The sequence below is a fragment of the Megascapheus bottae genome, chromosome 18 (genome assembly GCF_031878675.1).
Source record: "Megascapheus bottae isolate mThoBot1 chromosome 18, mThoBot2.hap1, whole genome shotgun sequence".
Lineage (NCBI taxonomy): Eukaryota > Metazoa > Chordata > Mammalia > Rodentia > Geomyidae > Megascapheus > Megascapheus bottae.
Window position 1 is genome coordinate 38,689,513 of NC_143526.1, and position 15,369 is coordinate 38,704,881.

At 54.1% G+C, this 15,369-nt stretch overlaps 1 protein-coding gene across 2 annotated transcripts in view; it reads left to right on the forward strand.

The window, feature by feature from the left end:
* Positions 1 to 15,369, forward strand: part of Slc12a5 (solute carrier family 12 member 5) — a 40,823-nt gene that overhangs the window by 3,608 nt on the left and 21,846 nt on the right. The window contains exons 1-6 of one of the 2 annotated variants that reach the window (XM_090352446.1): positions 3,924 to 3,990; positions 10,043 to 10,137; positions 10,435 to 10,566; positions 10,801 to 10,947; positions 11,768 to 11,822; positions 12,515 to 12,645. In XM_090352446.1, the coding sequence (XP_090208572.1) occupies positions 3,939 to 3,990; positions 10,043 to 10,137; positions 10,435 to 10,566; positions 10,801 to 10,947; positions 11,768 to 11,822; positions 12,515 to 12,645 (612 nt within the window). In that variant the 5' untranslated portion in view covers positions 3,924 to 3,938. Of the gene's footprint in view, positions 1 to 3,923; positions 3,991 to 10,042; positions 10,138 to 10,434; positions 10,567 to 10,800; positions 10,948 to 11,767; positions 11,823 to 12,514; positions 12,646 to 15,369 lie in introns of those variants that run through there. The other variant, XM_090352447.1, reaches the window with a different exon arrangement.

Sequence of the window (15,369 nt, forward strand, 5' to 3'; positions counted from 1 at the left end):
CAATACCTCAGCCCAAGGTGAGCCCTAGGTTTCTCCATGGCAACAAACTGGTTATGAACGGGCTGCAGTTGCCATGGTGACAAGTCTCTTTCTCTCCCTTCCTCTCATCCCCCTCCTCTCTGCTCCTTGTTTCTCAATGAACCAGAGTGATCTGCAGGCCTTAGCTCTCCAGGTGGGATGGGGGTGGGGCTGGGGTCAGTGAGAGGGGGTCTGGATTGGGAAAAGGGGAAAGATAGGCCGAGTCTGCAAGGGAATAAGGGGGCTGTTGGGGTTCTGTTGCCATGGTGACAGGGCTGCAGCCTGTTAATTAAGCCCCCGGTTGCCACGGAGACGGTGGTGGTTGACGTGCTCACAGTGAGCCCTATGTGTGTGTGTGGGGGGGGGTTTGCTATGTGCTGGACTCATCAATTCATTGCTAGGCTTTGGGATCTGGAAGATGGGGCATGCTGATAGGGGAAGTTGGAAGAAAGGGAGAGCTCAGGGCCTTTGCTCCAAGAGACCACCGGTGAGGGTAAGTGGGCAGGTTGTGGGGTAGTGCCATGGAGAGAAGGGTGGGTAGGGATTGAACCATCAGAGAGAACATACACGTTTTGCTGGAAAAAAAAAAGACGTCAGCTGACTGCAGTTTTCTCTGGATTCCACTCCCCACCCCCCCTCCTGCCTTCTGATTCAGTGGATGAAACCTTGGGCTAAAGGTTGGAGAGCTGGATTCTAGTCTCTAGGGTCACAAGTTTACCCCACGAAGAAAAATTCCTTCTGTTCCATTTCCATTTCCAGACTTCAATGTCACTAGAAGTGGTGAGTGGGGAAAAAATAATGTATAAAGTCTCCTTTAGTTCTCAAATCCTGATAAAGGCAAAACAGCTTCTCTGGGCTTTTTTTCCTCTCTGAGAAGCATGAGGTGGGAGGGGGTATAAATTGTAGAGATTCAGAGTTCAAAAATAGGACCCTGCCCAGCTCTGCAGTTTGTGTTGCTTTAATGAGAGGATTTAGTTAGCATTGCATCTCCTGAGGGCTCTGGACCCAGAGAAGATATGGAGCGGGTGGAGAAGATACAGAGTGAGTACCTGGGTCTTGGAGCTGAGGGCCATTTCTTACTGACCAAAGCCACACTGGCAGTGTAGAAGGTACTTGCCATGAATTTTCTTATAGCTTCACCACAGAGGACTGGCATCAGCCTAGAACGGGACTCAGTCTCCTTGAGAAGTGAGGTGTATTAGTTGAAGGGCAGGGCCCTTCCTCTGGGATTGTATCATACTGGATTTGGGATCCAAAGGAAGAACTTGGCAACTTGAATCTGAGACTCATTGTCGGAAAGCATAGGATTATGCAGCCTAACCCTTTCCGTTTGTGAATGGGGATACTCAGGCCCAGAGCGAGAACTTTCATTTTGTCCAGGGGTACACAGACTTCCAGGGGAATCCCAGGATAGAACCATAATGTGTGGATCCTACATAGTTCAAGGGTCAAAACTCCAGTGAAAGAGGATGGATAGTGCCTGAAAGGCAAGAGAAATCACTCAGCCTTCACTCCAACCCCATGAAAGCCAGATTTTCCTGGTGGTGGATCATTCCCTGAGTGCCCCAGTGCTTCACCAGCTCCAGAACATACATGGAGGAAAATACTTCCAAGAGGAACATCTCAGACCTGGGATCGCTGCAAAACGACCTTTCCCCGCAATGTTTCTCAAGCAAACACCTTTGCAGAGTAATGGAAGACTATATTGCTGCTTCTGCTCCTGCTGGTGATGGAGTGTTGAGAAATTCTTGGAAAATGGTCTTTCCACTGTTTGTTATCCTTTCGTCATCATTCCAAACCATCTCACAGATGTGTGTGTGTGTGTGTGTGTGTGTGTGTGTGTGTGTGTGTGTGTGTGTGTGTTTCTCTCTGGGAGAGTCTAAAGGGTTGGCAGGGTGCCCACACAGTTGCATGGATGGGCCCCTCAGAGACACCTTTGAACCAGCTGCAGAAGACTCCACGGCTGACCCAACCTGAGACCATTTGCAAATTTGTGTGAAGAAAAAAAAAAAAAAAAAAAAAAAGAAATGATGGGTGCTGTCCAGGGTCCTGAACTATCCTGCCTTATCAAGGTTTCGGTGGCTGTGAATGACTCTTGGGGACTGTTGAAGGTCTTCAGTTGCAAGGCAAGAGGCCACTCTAACCCTGCAGCTCTGAAGCCTGGGCATCAAAGGGACAAAATTCATCTTAGACTCGATCCATGATCCTTTCTTTTTAGGAGCTGGAGAATTAGAGGCTACTGAGCAGCTTAACTGTGACCCTCTTCTCTCTCCCTTCCTGCTCTCCCTAACTCCCTTCCTTCTGGTTTCTTTTTTCTGTCCCCCCTTCCCTCCTTTTCCTGTTTTGAGACAGGTTTTGCCATATAGTCCCAGGTTGACCTCAAGTTCAGGATCCTTTTTCTCCAACCTCTTAAATGCTGGTATTACAGGGATATATTACTGTACTTGACTCCTTTTAATTGAGGGCAAAACTAATTTAAAAGGGGGTCCTGTCAGAGGTCCTAAGTAAAGGAGTAAAGGAGTGGGGTTGTAGGCTGAATTCCATCATTCACTGGCATTCTGTCCATAGGAAAACATCTCTCCTCTTTCATTCTTAGTGAAAGGTAAAAGGTGAGCTATGTGTTGAGTAAGATGACCCATCTTCACCCAATCCTATATCTCTTTCCTATATCTGGAAACAAGGCTGACTGTGAAGACATTTCCCCTTGATTTCCTTCTTCCCCCACATATTTAGCTTCCAGAGTCGCCCTGAAGCCCCTTTCCTGAGAAGTCTCCACCACTGGCTCCGGCCTGGATTCTAGGGGTGCCAAAGATCTGAGGATGATCAAAACTCTGTGTATGGAGGGGACGGTGGGGGACTGGTTTTAGCAGAGGAGGGAGGCACACAGAGAGCATGTCAGCTCTGGAAGCCTCAGAAAGCAATCCTGGATTAGGGGATTAGACACTCCCGCCCCAGGAGAAAAATCTGGTCCCCAACAGACAGGAGGCCCAATTCTCCCTCCCCCACCCGGTTCTTAGCAAGCCTGGGGCCAGCACGTCCTCCCCAGAGGCTGCACCATCCTGGGTGGAAAGTAAACACTCCCCACACCCTCTTGCTGTCTCCTCTCCCACCACAGCACCACTCTCCCCTGTCTGAAAGTCCAGAGACACGAAACTCCTGTCTGTCTAAGCATAATGACAGAGTTCTCTGTAACTCACCCATTTAAAACCAGGAGGGGCCAGCCAGACAGCCCAGTGACCCGAGCCCCTCGGGGCTCGGCCCAGCGCTTCACATGTAGGCCTCGAGCTCTGCATTCCTCCCGCTCCAGCCTCCTGGTGCTCTCCCCTGCAGGATAGGCCTCTCCCGAGGGCCCCAGATTCCATGGCAGCGCCCCTCCCCGCCTCAGTCCCCCTGATCTGCCCCCTGGGGGTCACCCCAGACCCCCCGACTCAGGCAGCCGCTGCGGGGCCGCCTCCCCGCGGCCGCGACCTAGTTCCCTGCCGTTATTTTTAGGGCGCGGGATGGCACCTGCCCACGTGCCGGGCCCCGCCTGCGCCGGGGAGTGGGGGGGCTGCGTCTGCTGGGGGAGACGCGGGCCGCGCCCCCCGCAGCCCACCCGCGGGGGCCGCCCGGCCGGTGGGCCCGCCCCCGTGCTCCCCTCCCCGGCTCCCCAGCCCGCCAGTGGCTCACGCCTCCTGCATACGGGATGAGGTGAGCCGCGCCGCGGCTGCGAGGGGGCGCGCGCGGGTGTGAGCGTGTGTCCGCGCGAGTGTGTGTGCGCCGGGCGGGCGGGCACTGCAGCCTCTTCCTCCGTGGAGCGGAGAGCGAGCGAGAGCGAGAGCGAGCGAGCAGGAGAGCGAGCGAGGGAGCGCGGCGAAGGCGGGCAGAGGGGTGCGGGCGCCGCGGCGCAGCCATCCCCGGCCTGGAGCCGCGCCGCCACCATGCTAAACAACCTGACGGACTGCGACGACGGCGATGGGGGAGCCAACCCCGGTAAGCAGGGGTCCGGGGGCGGCTCCGGGGGAGAGGCGGAGCGGGGGCCGCCGCCTGCGGGAAAGCCGGGGGCAGCGGCCGCGGCGCCCCAGCCTCGCTCCATTGGAATGCGCTAGGCGCTGTCCGAGGTGCTGGAATGCGCCGCGCGGGGCGGGGGCAGAGCCGGGCCGGAGGGTGGTCGTGATGAGCGGCCTGGGCGGGGGGGAGGGGGGCGGACTTGTGTTAACTGAGCCGAGGAAGCGGCAGGAAGGGGATGGAGAATCTAGAACGGGCTGACACGCAGCCCGACGCGGGTGGGGTAGGGGGATGGCTCCTCTTTCCCCGGCTGGGGACCGGGGCGTCCTGGCGCAGAGCGGGGACCGGCGGCGCCTGGGGGCGCAGTCTGCTGCAGTCCCTCGCTCCGAGCCTTCCAGCTGGAAGGTGGGGGAAAGGCGGCTATGAGGCTTGGGAGCATGTGACTACAGCCCCCCGTCCGGGCTGGAGCGTCCCCCGAGGCTCAGGCTGGGGCCACCTCCTCTAGATGTCCAGCCCTACTTTGCGCAATCTCCTCTCCTGGTCGTTTCCCGTGGGTTCCCATGCAGGACCCAAAGCTCCGGCACCCCTCCTTTCTTCCCTCTCACCCCTTCTCTTGCTCCCCTGGGGCCAGCAGTGCGGCTTCCAGGGCGGGGTGGGGAGGAGTCTTTCTAGGTAGCGAGCCCAGCCTTCGTGGTGGGAGGCCTCAGACGCGGCCTCCCAGCGACCCACGCCGGCTCCGCGGCACCCACACTGCGGTCACTGCGCCCCGGTGGGTGCAGAGGTTTGTCAGGAGCTAAGGGGGTCTGAAAAAGTGCCTCGCTGCTCCTGCTCTCCCCGACCCCCTCCTGCGCGGCTTCCCTGTGCCGAGGTCTTGGGGCCAGCCATCCCCTCGGGTTCCCGGGTCCCCCGCCGCCCCCCAGCGGTCTCAGCCATCCATCACGGCTGTCACCGCCCCCAGCCCCCACCCTCCAGCGGCGCTGCGTCCCTGGCGCAGTAGCGCGCCTCCCGAGCCTGCCGTCTGCGCTCTGCGCCTTCCAACGCTCCCCGGGGCATTGCCTGACCCTCTGGGCCGAGACCCCCGCAGACCTCCGGGTGCGGGCCATGGCTGAAGCGGTCCCCAGGGCCACAGAAAGCGTGATCTTTCCGACACCGGCAGATTTGAGTCTGGGAGCCAGGATCCTGGATCCCAAGTCCGGGCCAAATGGAGGCTTTGGAAAGGCTAGGACGTCAGGGTTCCCAAATCCTTTGCCTGCGAACCCCTCCTCTTTATCCCTGGGGCTGGGTCCTGTGCAGGAGCCAGAACTGTTCTGCTGACCGGCTCATCCATCTCTCTCCAGTGACCCTGAGGTCACCTCACGGGATAGCGGTCTCCACCCGCGGGCTTCAGCTGTAAGGGGAGGGTGTTTGCCAAAATCCTGTCTGCAGAAGCTCCAGAAGTTCCAAACGCAGTGCCCAGGGAGCAAGGAGGTGCCATTTCCTTCTGGAATCCCCTTCCGATGCCTCCATTCTGGGACGGGGGCAAAGCTTGGGAGGCCATCTCCATTCTCCCCCCATAGAGTCCGATCTCCTACCTAGCCCCTGCTTCTTCTACCAAGGCTTCAGTGGGCCTCCCCGGGGGTCTCTGGGGGCCTAGCAAAGAGGCCTCTATGGGCTTGCAGCAGGAGTCTGGAGAAGAACTCTTTGGTTTTCATCCTTCCCTAGTAGTTTCTAAACACGGCAGCCGGGGCCCATCTGGGGACTTTCTATGTAGAGGGTCCAGGGCTTGGAACTGGAGTGACCAGAATGTGCGGCAGGCATTCGGGGTCCCCGAGGGCCAGGGCCTCCAGGGACCCCGGAGCAGTTGGAGCGGTAGGAGTTGCTAGAGACTCCCCGAGTTTGAGGAGCGAATCTGGAAGCCCCTGGACTGGGAATGACGGTTCCCGGAGTGGGGAGGAAGGACCTGGATGCTGACCTCAGGAAGTTCAGGGGTCTTCTCTGGCCGGAGAAGAGCCTAAGGACCTTGTCCTAGGCGTCCACTCCTCCTTTCTCCCACGAGGTCTGAGCCCCCTCTGCCTCCCCGGGCTGACCTAGGGATTCCCCGGGTCCGGCCCTCCGCCGCCCCAGGGGAGGCTCCTTCGCCCCGGCTTCCTCCCCGGGAGCCTGGGCCGCCACAGCTTAATTGAAAGCCGATCGGGCTGAGAGCTCCCAGGGGGCGGGAGGGGAGGGGAGGAGAAGGGAGGGGAGGGGAGGGGGGGCAGGGCTCAGCCTCAGCCTGGCCCTGCCCCTCTCCGGGCGGGCGGGCGGGCGCTCGGCTCTCCCCCGCCACCCTGCCTCTGGTCTGGGGAGTCAGGACGAGGCTCCCCTTCGCTGTCCCGTTCCCCCTCCCCCTCCCCTCCCCGGTCCAGGTTGAGGACGAAACCAGCCCTCGGCTGTGCCCGGGCCCGGAGCCTGGCGTCCCGCCCAGACGGCGGATGGAAAGGCGGGACCCAGGAGCAGCTTACCGAGCCGCCCCCTTCCCCGCCCTCTCCCCCCGGCTGGGCCGCCCCCCTTCCCCGCCCTCTCCCCTCGGCTGGGGTCGGGCCTGTCGTCTGGCTCTGCGCTGCGCGCGCGCCGCGTTACATAAGCGGCTGCGGGCGCGTGGCTGACTCCGCGCGCGGCGCGGCGCTCCCGGCCCGCGCGGTCACCATGGAGACCGGAGTCGGCTGCCTGGCCACGGGGTCTCGGGCCAGGATGCCCTTCTTCTCGACACGAGTCACCTCCGGCCCCTGTCCCCCCGCCCCGCAGAAAGAGAAGGGTTTGGGTAAAGGTTTGAAGGCGGCCCTTAACCCCGAGGGGGCCTCAACCAAGAGGAAACGGCCGGGGTGGGGGAGGCGCACCAGACACTGTGATGCAGGGGTGGGGACATCCAATGTGCATCAGTGAACCACTAACCACTCACCCTGAGTGGTAAGCCCAACTGGCACCCATTGCCAGGAAGACTGACGGGCCTGACCTGAAGACACAGCAACCAAGCAGGATGTGGAACCCAGATTTCCTGCCCTTTCCCTTAGCTATTAGGAAACTTCCCCTCATCTCATGTCCTTGCACCTTCTCTAGTTCTTACATGGTGTGTCAAGAATAGGAGAAACCTATGGGGCCGGGAGTTTGGCCTAGTGGTTAAAGTGCTTGCTTAGCATGCATGAAGACCCGGGTTCGATTCCTCCGTACCACATACATAGAAAAAAAGCCGGAAGTGGTGCTGAGGCTCAAGTGGTAGAGCTGTAGCCTTGAGAAAGTCCAAGGACAGTGCTCAGGCCCTGAGCTCAAGCCCAGGACTGGCAAAAGAGAGAGAGAGAGAGAGAGAGAGAGAGAGAGAGAGAGAGAGAGAGAGAGAGAGAGAGAGAGAGAGAGAAAAGGAGAAACCTTGTCTGGGATTTTAAAAGGAGAGAGAAGCTGGGCGGCACACAGCTATAATTCTAGCTACTCAGGAGGCTGAGATCTGAGAAGCAGGGTTCAAAGCCAAGCAAGGAAAGTCCTTGAGAGTAGGACTGTGGCTTAAGCGACAGAGTGCCACCCTTGAACAAAAAAGCTGAGACAGCACCTAGGCCTTGAATCCAAGCCACAGTACTGACCCAAAGCAAACCAACCAACCAAACAAAAACCAGGCATTGGTGGCTCATGCCTGTAATCCCAGTGACTCAGAAGACTGAGGTCTGAGGATTGTAGTTCAAAGCCATCCTGAGCAGGATAGTCCACAAGATTTTTTACCTCCAATAAACCACCTAAAAACTCAAGTGAAGCCAGGCAGTGGCTCACGCCTGTAATCCTAGCTACTCAGGAGGCTGAGATCTGAGGATCAAAGTTCAAAGCCAGCCTGGACACAAAAGGACCTGAGACTCTTATCTCCAATTAACCTCTAGAAAATGGGAAGTGGGGCTTGGCTCCAGGGTAGGGTGGTAGCCTTGAGCTGAAGAGCTCAGAGACAGTGGCCAGGCCAAGTTCAAGCCTCATGACCCACCAAAAAACAAAACAAAACAAAACCCTACAAGTGAAGCTGTGGCTCAAAACAGCTCAGGGACAGCACCTACACCTTGAGTTCAAGCCCCAGCACTGGAGAGAGAGAGAGGGGGGGGGGGGGAGGAACTTATCTATATACCTATTCAACACTCTGTTGATTGTCAACATACAGCTGTTTGGAGACCCTGGAGTGTAAAGGAAGACCTTAGAATTCACATCTAAAGACTATTTCCCAGGAAATAATCATATTTCCTGGAAGTTACCCATGTGACTTCCCATGTGAAGAAAGCGCCGGTAGTGATCCCCTAGTAGGCAAGCAGGCATGTCTGCCTAGCTGGGTGAGATGGTGACAGGAGGCTGGGTGGCAGTGAGTTTCCCTGGAATCCATGCAGCTTTATTTCTGGTTATTTTTCAGTCAGGGTGGATGGGTCATGCTGTGGAGATGGGTCCAAGCTGGCTAAGGCAGGTCTCCAGGAGGCAGGGAGAAGGATGCAGAGAATTTGAAAAGGGATGGGGCAGGAATGCCAAGAGATAAAAGATGCAAAGTCCCATAAGGCCTCCATCTCTCTTGGGATTGGTCCTTGAGGAATCTTTCCAGAGCGTTGCAGAGATTCAGCCCTGGGGTTGAGGGAAGTTGATGGGGATATATTCGAAGGAGGCCTCAGATCTTTCTGAAAGACCCTTTCCTTGTTATAGAGACTTTCTCCTTGAAAGTGGTTTATCCCCTGCCCTTACCTTCTGCACACTCCAGCCTAGGCAGACCCCATCCATATACCCAGTGACTTCTGGACACTCAAGATCTTATAGTGTCTTATCCTCAACTGAATTTGGTGTCTTCCTCACCCTGGCTTCTATACTTTCAGGTTAGTAAGGACCACTATTGCCCACCCATTAACCCGTGGTAGAAACTCTAGGCATTACCTTCCATTCTTTCTTTTCTTCCCAGACATGTGGCAAAGCAATGTGCCAGTGATTCTTGAGTCTGCTCATCCATTGTCCTGTATTGCTTGTGGTCAGGATCTTACCCCGTCCTTGTCTGGATTACTGCAACTCTTCTCTGTATTCCTTTCTGTTTCTGTATTGCTCTAAACCACATCTTAGCTAATGGCACCTCTGGCCAGTTCCATGATTGTCCATCCACACATGAGGCCTAGATTCTTTAACAAGGCCTGCTCATTCCTTAAGGCTGCTCTCCACCTTACCTTCTCAGGCAGGTCTTTTGCTAATCTGTTGGCCATACTTTAGCCGCTTTCTCTTCCCCATACATTCAATCCCTTTTGCCAGACTCAGCCAGATCCTACTTCATTCAGCGTCTCTAACTCACCTCTGAGCCATTGAACATGCTGTTCTGTTGTTCCGTCTGCTTGGAACACTCTCCCGTCTCCCTCCCAGTCTCGTTCTTACTCATCCTTCAGTTCACAGCTGACGCGTCACTTCCTCCAGGAAGCCTTTGGTGACCTCCCAGCTTGGGCTGAGTGCCCTCCTGTGTTCTCACAGTGCCTTATTCATCTTTCTGCATGGACTTTGGGTTGGGAATTCCTGGTTCCTGCTTGGCTCCTGGGCCTTGGTCTGATTTCCTAAGGGCAGAGACAATCTCTTTTTTCCCCTGTATTTTTGTTCCCTCTCCATTCCTGGGTTGGTGCATTGTAGAAATCTAGATGACTGACAAAGAGGGACATGGAGGTGCCAGAAGAGGTCATACCTCTAAGAGGTGGAGTGCCTGTCCTTGGGGCTTCATGCTGCAGTGTCTTCTGCCTCCCTCCCCAGAAAAGAACGTGTCTGCCCCCCAAATACCAGTTATGTTCAAGAAGAGAACTCTGAAGAGTCTGATAGACTGATGACATGGAACCCAGAGAGCAGGAAAACGTTCACCTGTTCACTAAATCCCAAACATACCGGACAGGGTGTGGGCTCCATGGATGTGCTGTAAGCTACAAAGAAAGGGTCCCATTTCTCCAGGGTACAACCCAACTAGGTCCAGGGTTCCAGAAGCCACACAGCTGCCTGGGTGGTTAGGGGCGGTTGGTGAGTGTCAGGCCCCCTGACTCGTATGCTTTCTCAGGTGACGGCAACCCCAAGGAAAGCAGTCCCTTCATCAACAGCACCGACACGGAGAAGGGCAAGGAGTACGATGGCAAGAACATGGCCTTGTTTGAGGTGGGCTGCCCAGGCTGCTGGACCCCCACCTGTAGAGCGGCTCTCTGGCTCATCAGCTGCCCCCTCCCCCCACAATAGTAGCCCCCTCTCCCTCCCTCCTCCCTCCCTCCTCCCCTCTGCTTGGATTACCTCGTGGCCTGTTTCCCTCATCCATTCCTCTCCCTTTCCCCTCATATCCCAACCTCAATGGCTTGGCCTCCATCTTTCTGCAGCCATCCAGTTTATGCTCCTCTTCAGCTCCCCCCACCCCCAAATCTGGTCCCCCACCTTCTTCACATGGACCTCTTTCCTCCTTAGGAGGAGATGGACACCAGCCCCATGGTGTCCTCCCTGCTCAGTGGCCTGGCCAACTACACCAACCTGCCTCAGGGAAGCAGGGAGCACGAAGAGGCAGAAAACAATGAGGGTGGAAAAAAGAAGCCGGTGCAGGTGGGGCCTTGGGGGAGAAGAGGTGGAGGAGGGAGGGATGACAGGGGAGGGGGGAGGGGTGGTGTGGGGGGTGAGGATGGAGACGAAGAGGAGGAGGGAGGCCCTGAATGATGGAGGAAGCAGGGTGGGGTGGGGAGCTGGAGGAGGGAAGCCGGGGGAAAGGGTGGGGAGGGGGCAGAATGGAGGGAGAGTAGGCTGGGAATGAGTGGAAGCTGATGCAGGCCTTCTTGGCAGGCCCCGCGCATGGGCACCTTCATGGGCGTGTACCTCCCGTGCCTGCAGAACATCTTTGGCGTCATTCTCTTCCTGCGGCTCACCTGGGTGGTGGGCATTGCAGGCATCATGGAGTCCTTCTGCATGGTCTTCATCTGCTGCTCCTGCGTGAGTGATGCCCCTCCCCTGCCCGGCCTGGCAGCTGGGTCTTGGCAGAGCCCTGGGGGTGGGAGGTGGGGAGGGTGGAAGCATGAGACCTGAGCTTTTTATAGGAACCACGGCTTATGATGTTGGGGAGAAAATTAGGTCTGACTTGGTCTTCCTGCTTGGCGTAAGCTTGTCCCTGATGGCTACAAACCAGATTTCACCTAGGACTCTGTGTGTGTGTGTGTGTGTGTGTGTGTGTGTGTGTGTGTGTGTGTGTGTGTGTTGTGTGTTCACACAAGGAATGTAGATTCATTGATGACAATGATCGGTGCAGAGAAGAAAGGAAAAATCACCTGTCCTTCAATAATAGTTAATGTTCTGGAAGGTCCCCACTTGCAGAATAAACTGAGATGATGTCACCTAAAGCATTGAAAGTGGGTTCTTCTCATCTCTTCTGTGCTCTTGGGATAAAACTCAGAGGCAGCTCCGTGTGCCAGGGTGCTGGGCCACTCACCTCAAGCTGGGCTTTGAGAAGGGAAGCCATGTGAATTGCCTGCGGTCCCACCTGGGAGGGGGGCGGGGAGGGGGGCAGGGAGGGGGCGGCCAGGCTGGCGCGTGCAGAGTCCTCAGGTGGGAGTAGCCCTGTTCTTCCCATCACACAGTGAGTAAGAGGCTTTCTTGAGAAGGAGTTGGCACAAGTAGAACTTGGAACCCGCCCAGGGAGAAGCTGAGCAGGAGAAAACTTGTGGGTTTGGCTGGCGTTTCTGGGGTATCTGGCTTGGCCTTGGCCCAGACCACTGTGGCCCCCAGCAGCCACCACTCTGATGCTCTTTCCTCACAGACCATGCTCACAGCCATCTCGATGAGTGCGATCGCCACCAATGGTGTTGTGCCTGGTAGGTGTGAGAGGGTCACCCAGGGAGGGGCAGGGCGTCTCGTAGACTGGTGGGAAGCTGGGCCACTTATGAGAGAGATAGGAGCAGCAGAGAGCGGCAGAGAGTGGCTCAGTCTAAGACCTTCTTCTCCACCATCCAAGGAGCATGGCAATAAGTGCTGAAACCTGATAGCTAAGTACTGAAAATTTTACCAGACTGGTTGGCTGGGTCTCCTGCAGTCCCCTTCTGGGGCTGCAGCCTACGGTCCAGAACAGCCCTGTTCTGCCCTCAGTCTCACCCCCTGGAGCAGCAAGGCCCCCCCTCCACTGTTTTTTTTATCTTTTTTGGTCATGGGGCTTGAACTCGTCACTTAGGAGTTGTCCCTGAGCTTTTTCATTCAAGGCTAGTGTTCTACCACTTAGAGCAACAGTAGCGCGCACCACTTCCAGTTTTCTGGTGGTTAACTAGAGCAAAGTGCCTCATGTATTTTTTTTTTTTTTTTTTTTTTTTTGGTACTGGGGATCAGACCCAGGAAGTTGCACTTGCTAGGCAAGCGCTTTGCCACTGAGCTACATCCCAGCCCCAAGACTCATGGATTTTCCTGCCCAGGCTGGCTTTAAACTGTGATCCTCACATCCCAGCCTCCTGGAGGAGCTAGGTTGTCAGGTATGAGCCACTGTCGCCTGGCTTCCACTCTCTGGTTTTCTTTGCAGCTGGTGGCTCCTACTACATGATTTCCAGGTCTCTGGGCCCAGAGTTTGGGGGCGCTGTGGGCCTCTGCTTCTACCTGGGTACAACGTTTGCTGGGGCCATGTATATCCTGGGTACCATCGAGATCCTGCTGGTGAGAGGGGCTGGGGAGAAGGCATGGCCGGGGCGGGAGGGGGACGGGGAGGGAAGGAGTGGGTAGGTCCCAGGTTGTGGGCCAGTTCACCCATGATCCCTAGATAACCTCCCAGGGGGCCAAAGCAGAATCCAGTGTGGTCTGTCTTGAACGAGTTCCCAGTCTAGTTGGGGAGACAAGATACAATAATTATGTAACACAAACAGCTGTGGTTTATCAGGCACCCACTGAGCTCTCAGCGCAGTTCCAAGTGCTTTACAGTCATTATCTTGAATCCTTAGAGGTTTAAGTGTCTTGATGCCCATTTTACAAATGAGAAGCTCAGAGAGGTGAGATCGCTTGCTCAAGGTCACTCAGCTGCCCAGGAGGTGGCAGAGGTGGGTTGATCGCAGTTAAACTAATGGTAGGAAGAAGGAGAGCACTGCCACACAATAGCTACCATTTCACGATTGCTTAGCACACATCAGGGACTGTGCTGAGTGCTTGGTGAATGTCAGTTGTAGAGGCCTTGATGGCTCCACAATCGCAAGATAGAAGAACCACACAACGAGCCTGTATCGGGCTCCGCTAGACCTCATCCACGGAACTCATGAGAAGAAAGCAGGTCACTGGACTATTTGAAGGGAGGGCTGCTGACGTAGGTCTCTGCTCTTCCTGTGGGGTCCCCTGCCCCTACCCTCTGCAGGCCTCAAGGCTTGCACTCTATTTTATCCTGATGAGTTTCTCAGGAGTTAGAAGACAGCCCCTTAGCAGATGAGAAAAGCAAGGCTCAGAGAATTGAAGGAGCATGTTAGGGGGAGGGGAACCTCGCTCATTCTGACTTTGAAAGCCTGTATTTGTCTACTACACTGCATACATAGCCTTGGGGTCAGGATGCTGGAACTTCTAGTTCGGGGTAGCTTGCAATAAATCAGGATGGAGAAGATGAATGGAGGATAGAAAGCACAAGGAGACAGATAATGAAAGGAGAATAATATGCCTCTGTGATTTAAAAATAATATTTAATCCAGGTGTCAGTGGAGCATAGCTGTGATCCTCGCTGCTCAGGAGACTGAGATCTGAGGACTGTAGTTTAAAGCCAGCACAGGCAGGGAAGTTTCTAAGACTATGACCGCCAATTAACCTCTAAAAAGCTGAAGTGGAGCGGTGGCTCAAGTGGTAGAGTGCTAGCCTTGAGCATAAAAAGCTAAAAGGTAGCACCTAGGCCCCGAGTTCAAACCCAAGTACTGGCACACAAGCACACACACAAAATTGTAAATGTAGTAGAAAAGCAATCCTGGTCACTGCCTAAAATTGGGGAAAAAAATCAAAGTAGACAAAAAAAAAAAACAATAAAATCACCATAAACAGTTTAGCAAATTTCTTCTCACAGTTTTTGTTTTGTTTTTTTTTTTTTGCCAATCCTGGGCTTGAGCTCAGGGCCTGAGCACTCTTGTTGGACTTTCTCAAGGCTAGAGGTCTACCACTTGAGCCTCAGCATGAACCCTGGTCTTCATGCATGCTAGGCAAGCACCCTACCACTAGGCCAAACTCCTGGCCCCCAGTTTTGTTTTTCTACACGATGCATTCTGTCTTTGTAAAATATAACTCCATGTCATAAACATTTTGTTGAATAACTAAGCACTTCCTTTACAGAAATAATTTATAAGGAAAAGCAACGTCACTGTAAACATGTTAAGTTCATTATAAAAATTTTAGAAAATGCAGATGTGTAAAGAAGATAATCCTAGCCACATTTTGTGCTGGGGTATAAATCAGTGATAGAATTCTTGCCTCGCATGTGTAAGGTTCTGAATTAGGTCCCCAGCACTGTGAACAGAAAGAAATGAATGAATAAGTAATAAATAAAAAAATAAAGACTCATTTTCTAAAAACATGTTATTCTATTTGAATAATAGAATAAATGTTATCCATATTTTAATAATTCAGAGAAAACTACTATTGACATTTTGATGTACTTGTAAAGACACACATATACTCATATGTAAATAATCACATATATGTACATTATATATACATATATATATAAATTTATAAAAATGAGATCATAGGGCTGGAGGTGTGACTCAAGCACTAGGCTCTGATTTTAAACGCCAGTACCATCAAAAGAAATGTCATAAGACACATTATTATTTTTTTGTGTGTGTGGGTCATGAGCTTGAACTCTAGGCCTGGGCACTGTCCCTGAGCTCTTCAGCTCAAGGCTACCATCCTACCCCTTGAGCCATGGCCCCCTTCCCATTTTCTAGTGATTAATTGGAGATAAGAGTCTCATGTTCTTTAGTGCCCATGCTAGCTTTGAACTGTGGTCCTCAGATCTCAGCCTCCTGAGTAGCTAGGATTACAGGCATGAGCCACCATGCCTGGCTAGTACACATTATTATTATTATTTTTGCCAGTCGTGGGGCTTGAACTCAAGCCTGGGCACTGTCTTTGGACACTTTTTGCTCAAGGCTAGTGCTCTACCCCTGAGCCACAGCAGCACTTTTGGCTTTTTCTGTGTATGTGGTACCCAGGAATCAAACCCAGGGCTTCATGCTTGCTAAGTGAGCACTCTACCATTAGGCCATGCTCTAGCCAAGAAACGTTATTTTTAAAAAACATTTGCTGTGTTCATCTAATATAACATGGGTAGGTTTTAAGTCATTCAAGTTAATTACATGCATTTTTTTTCTTGGTGCTAGAAATTTCTTTGTACATGCTAGGCACACATTCTATGACTGA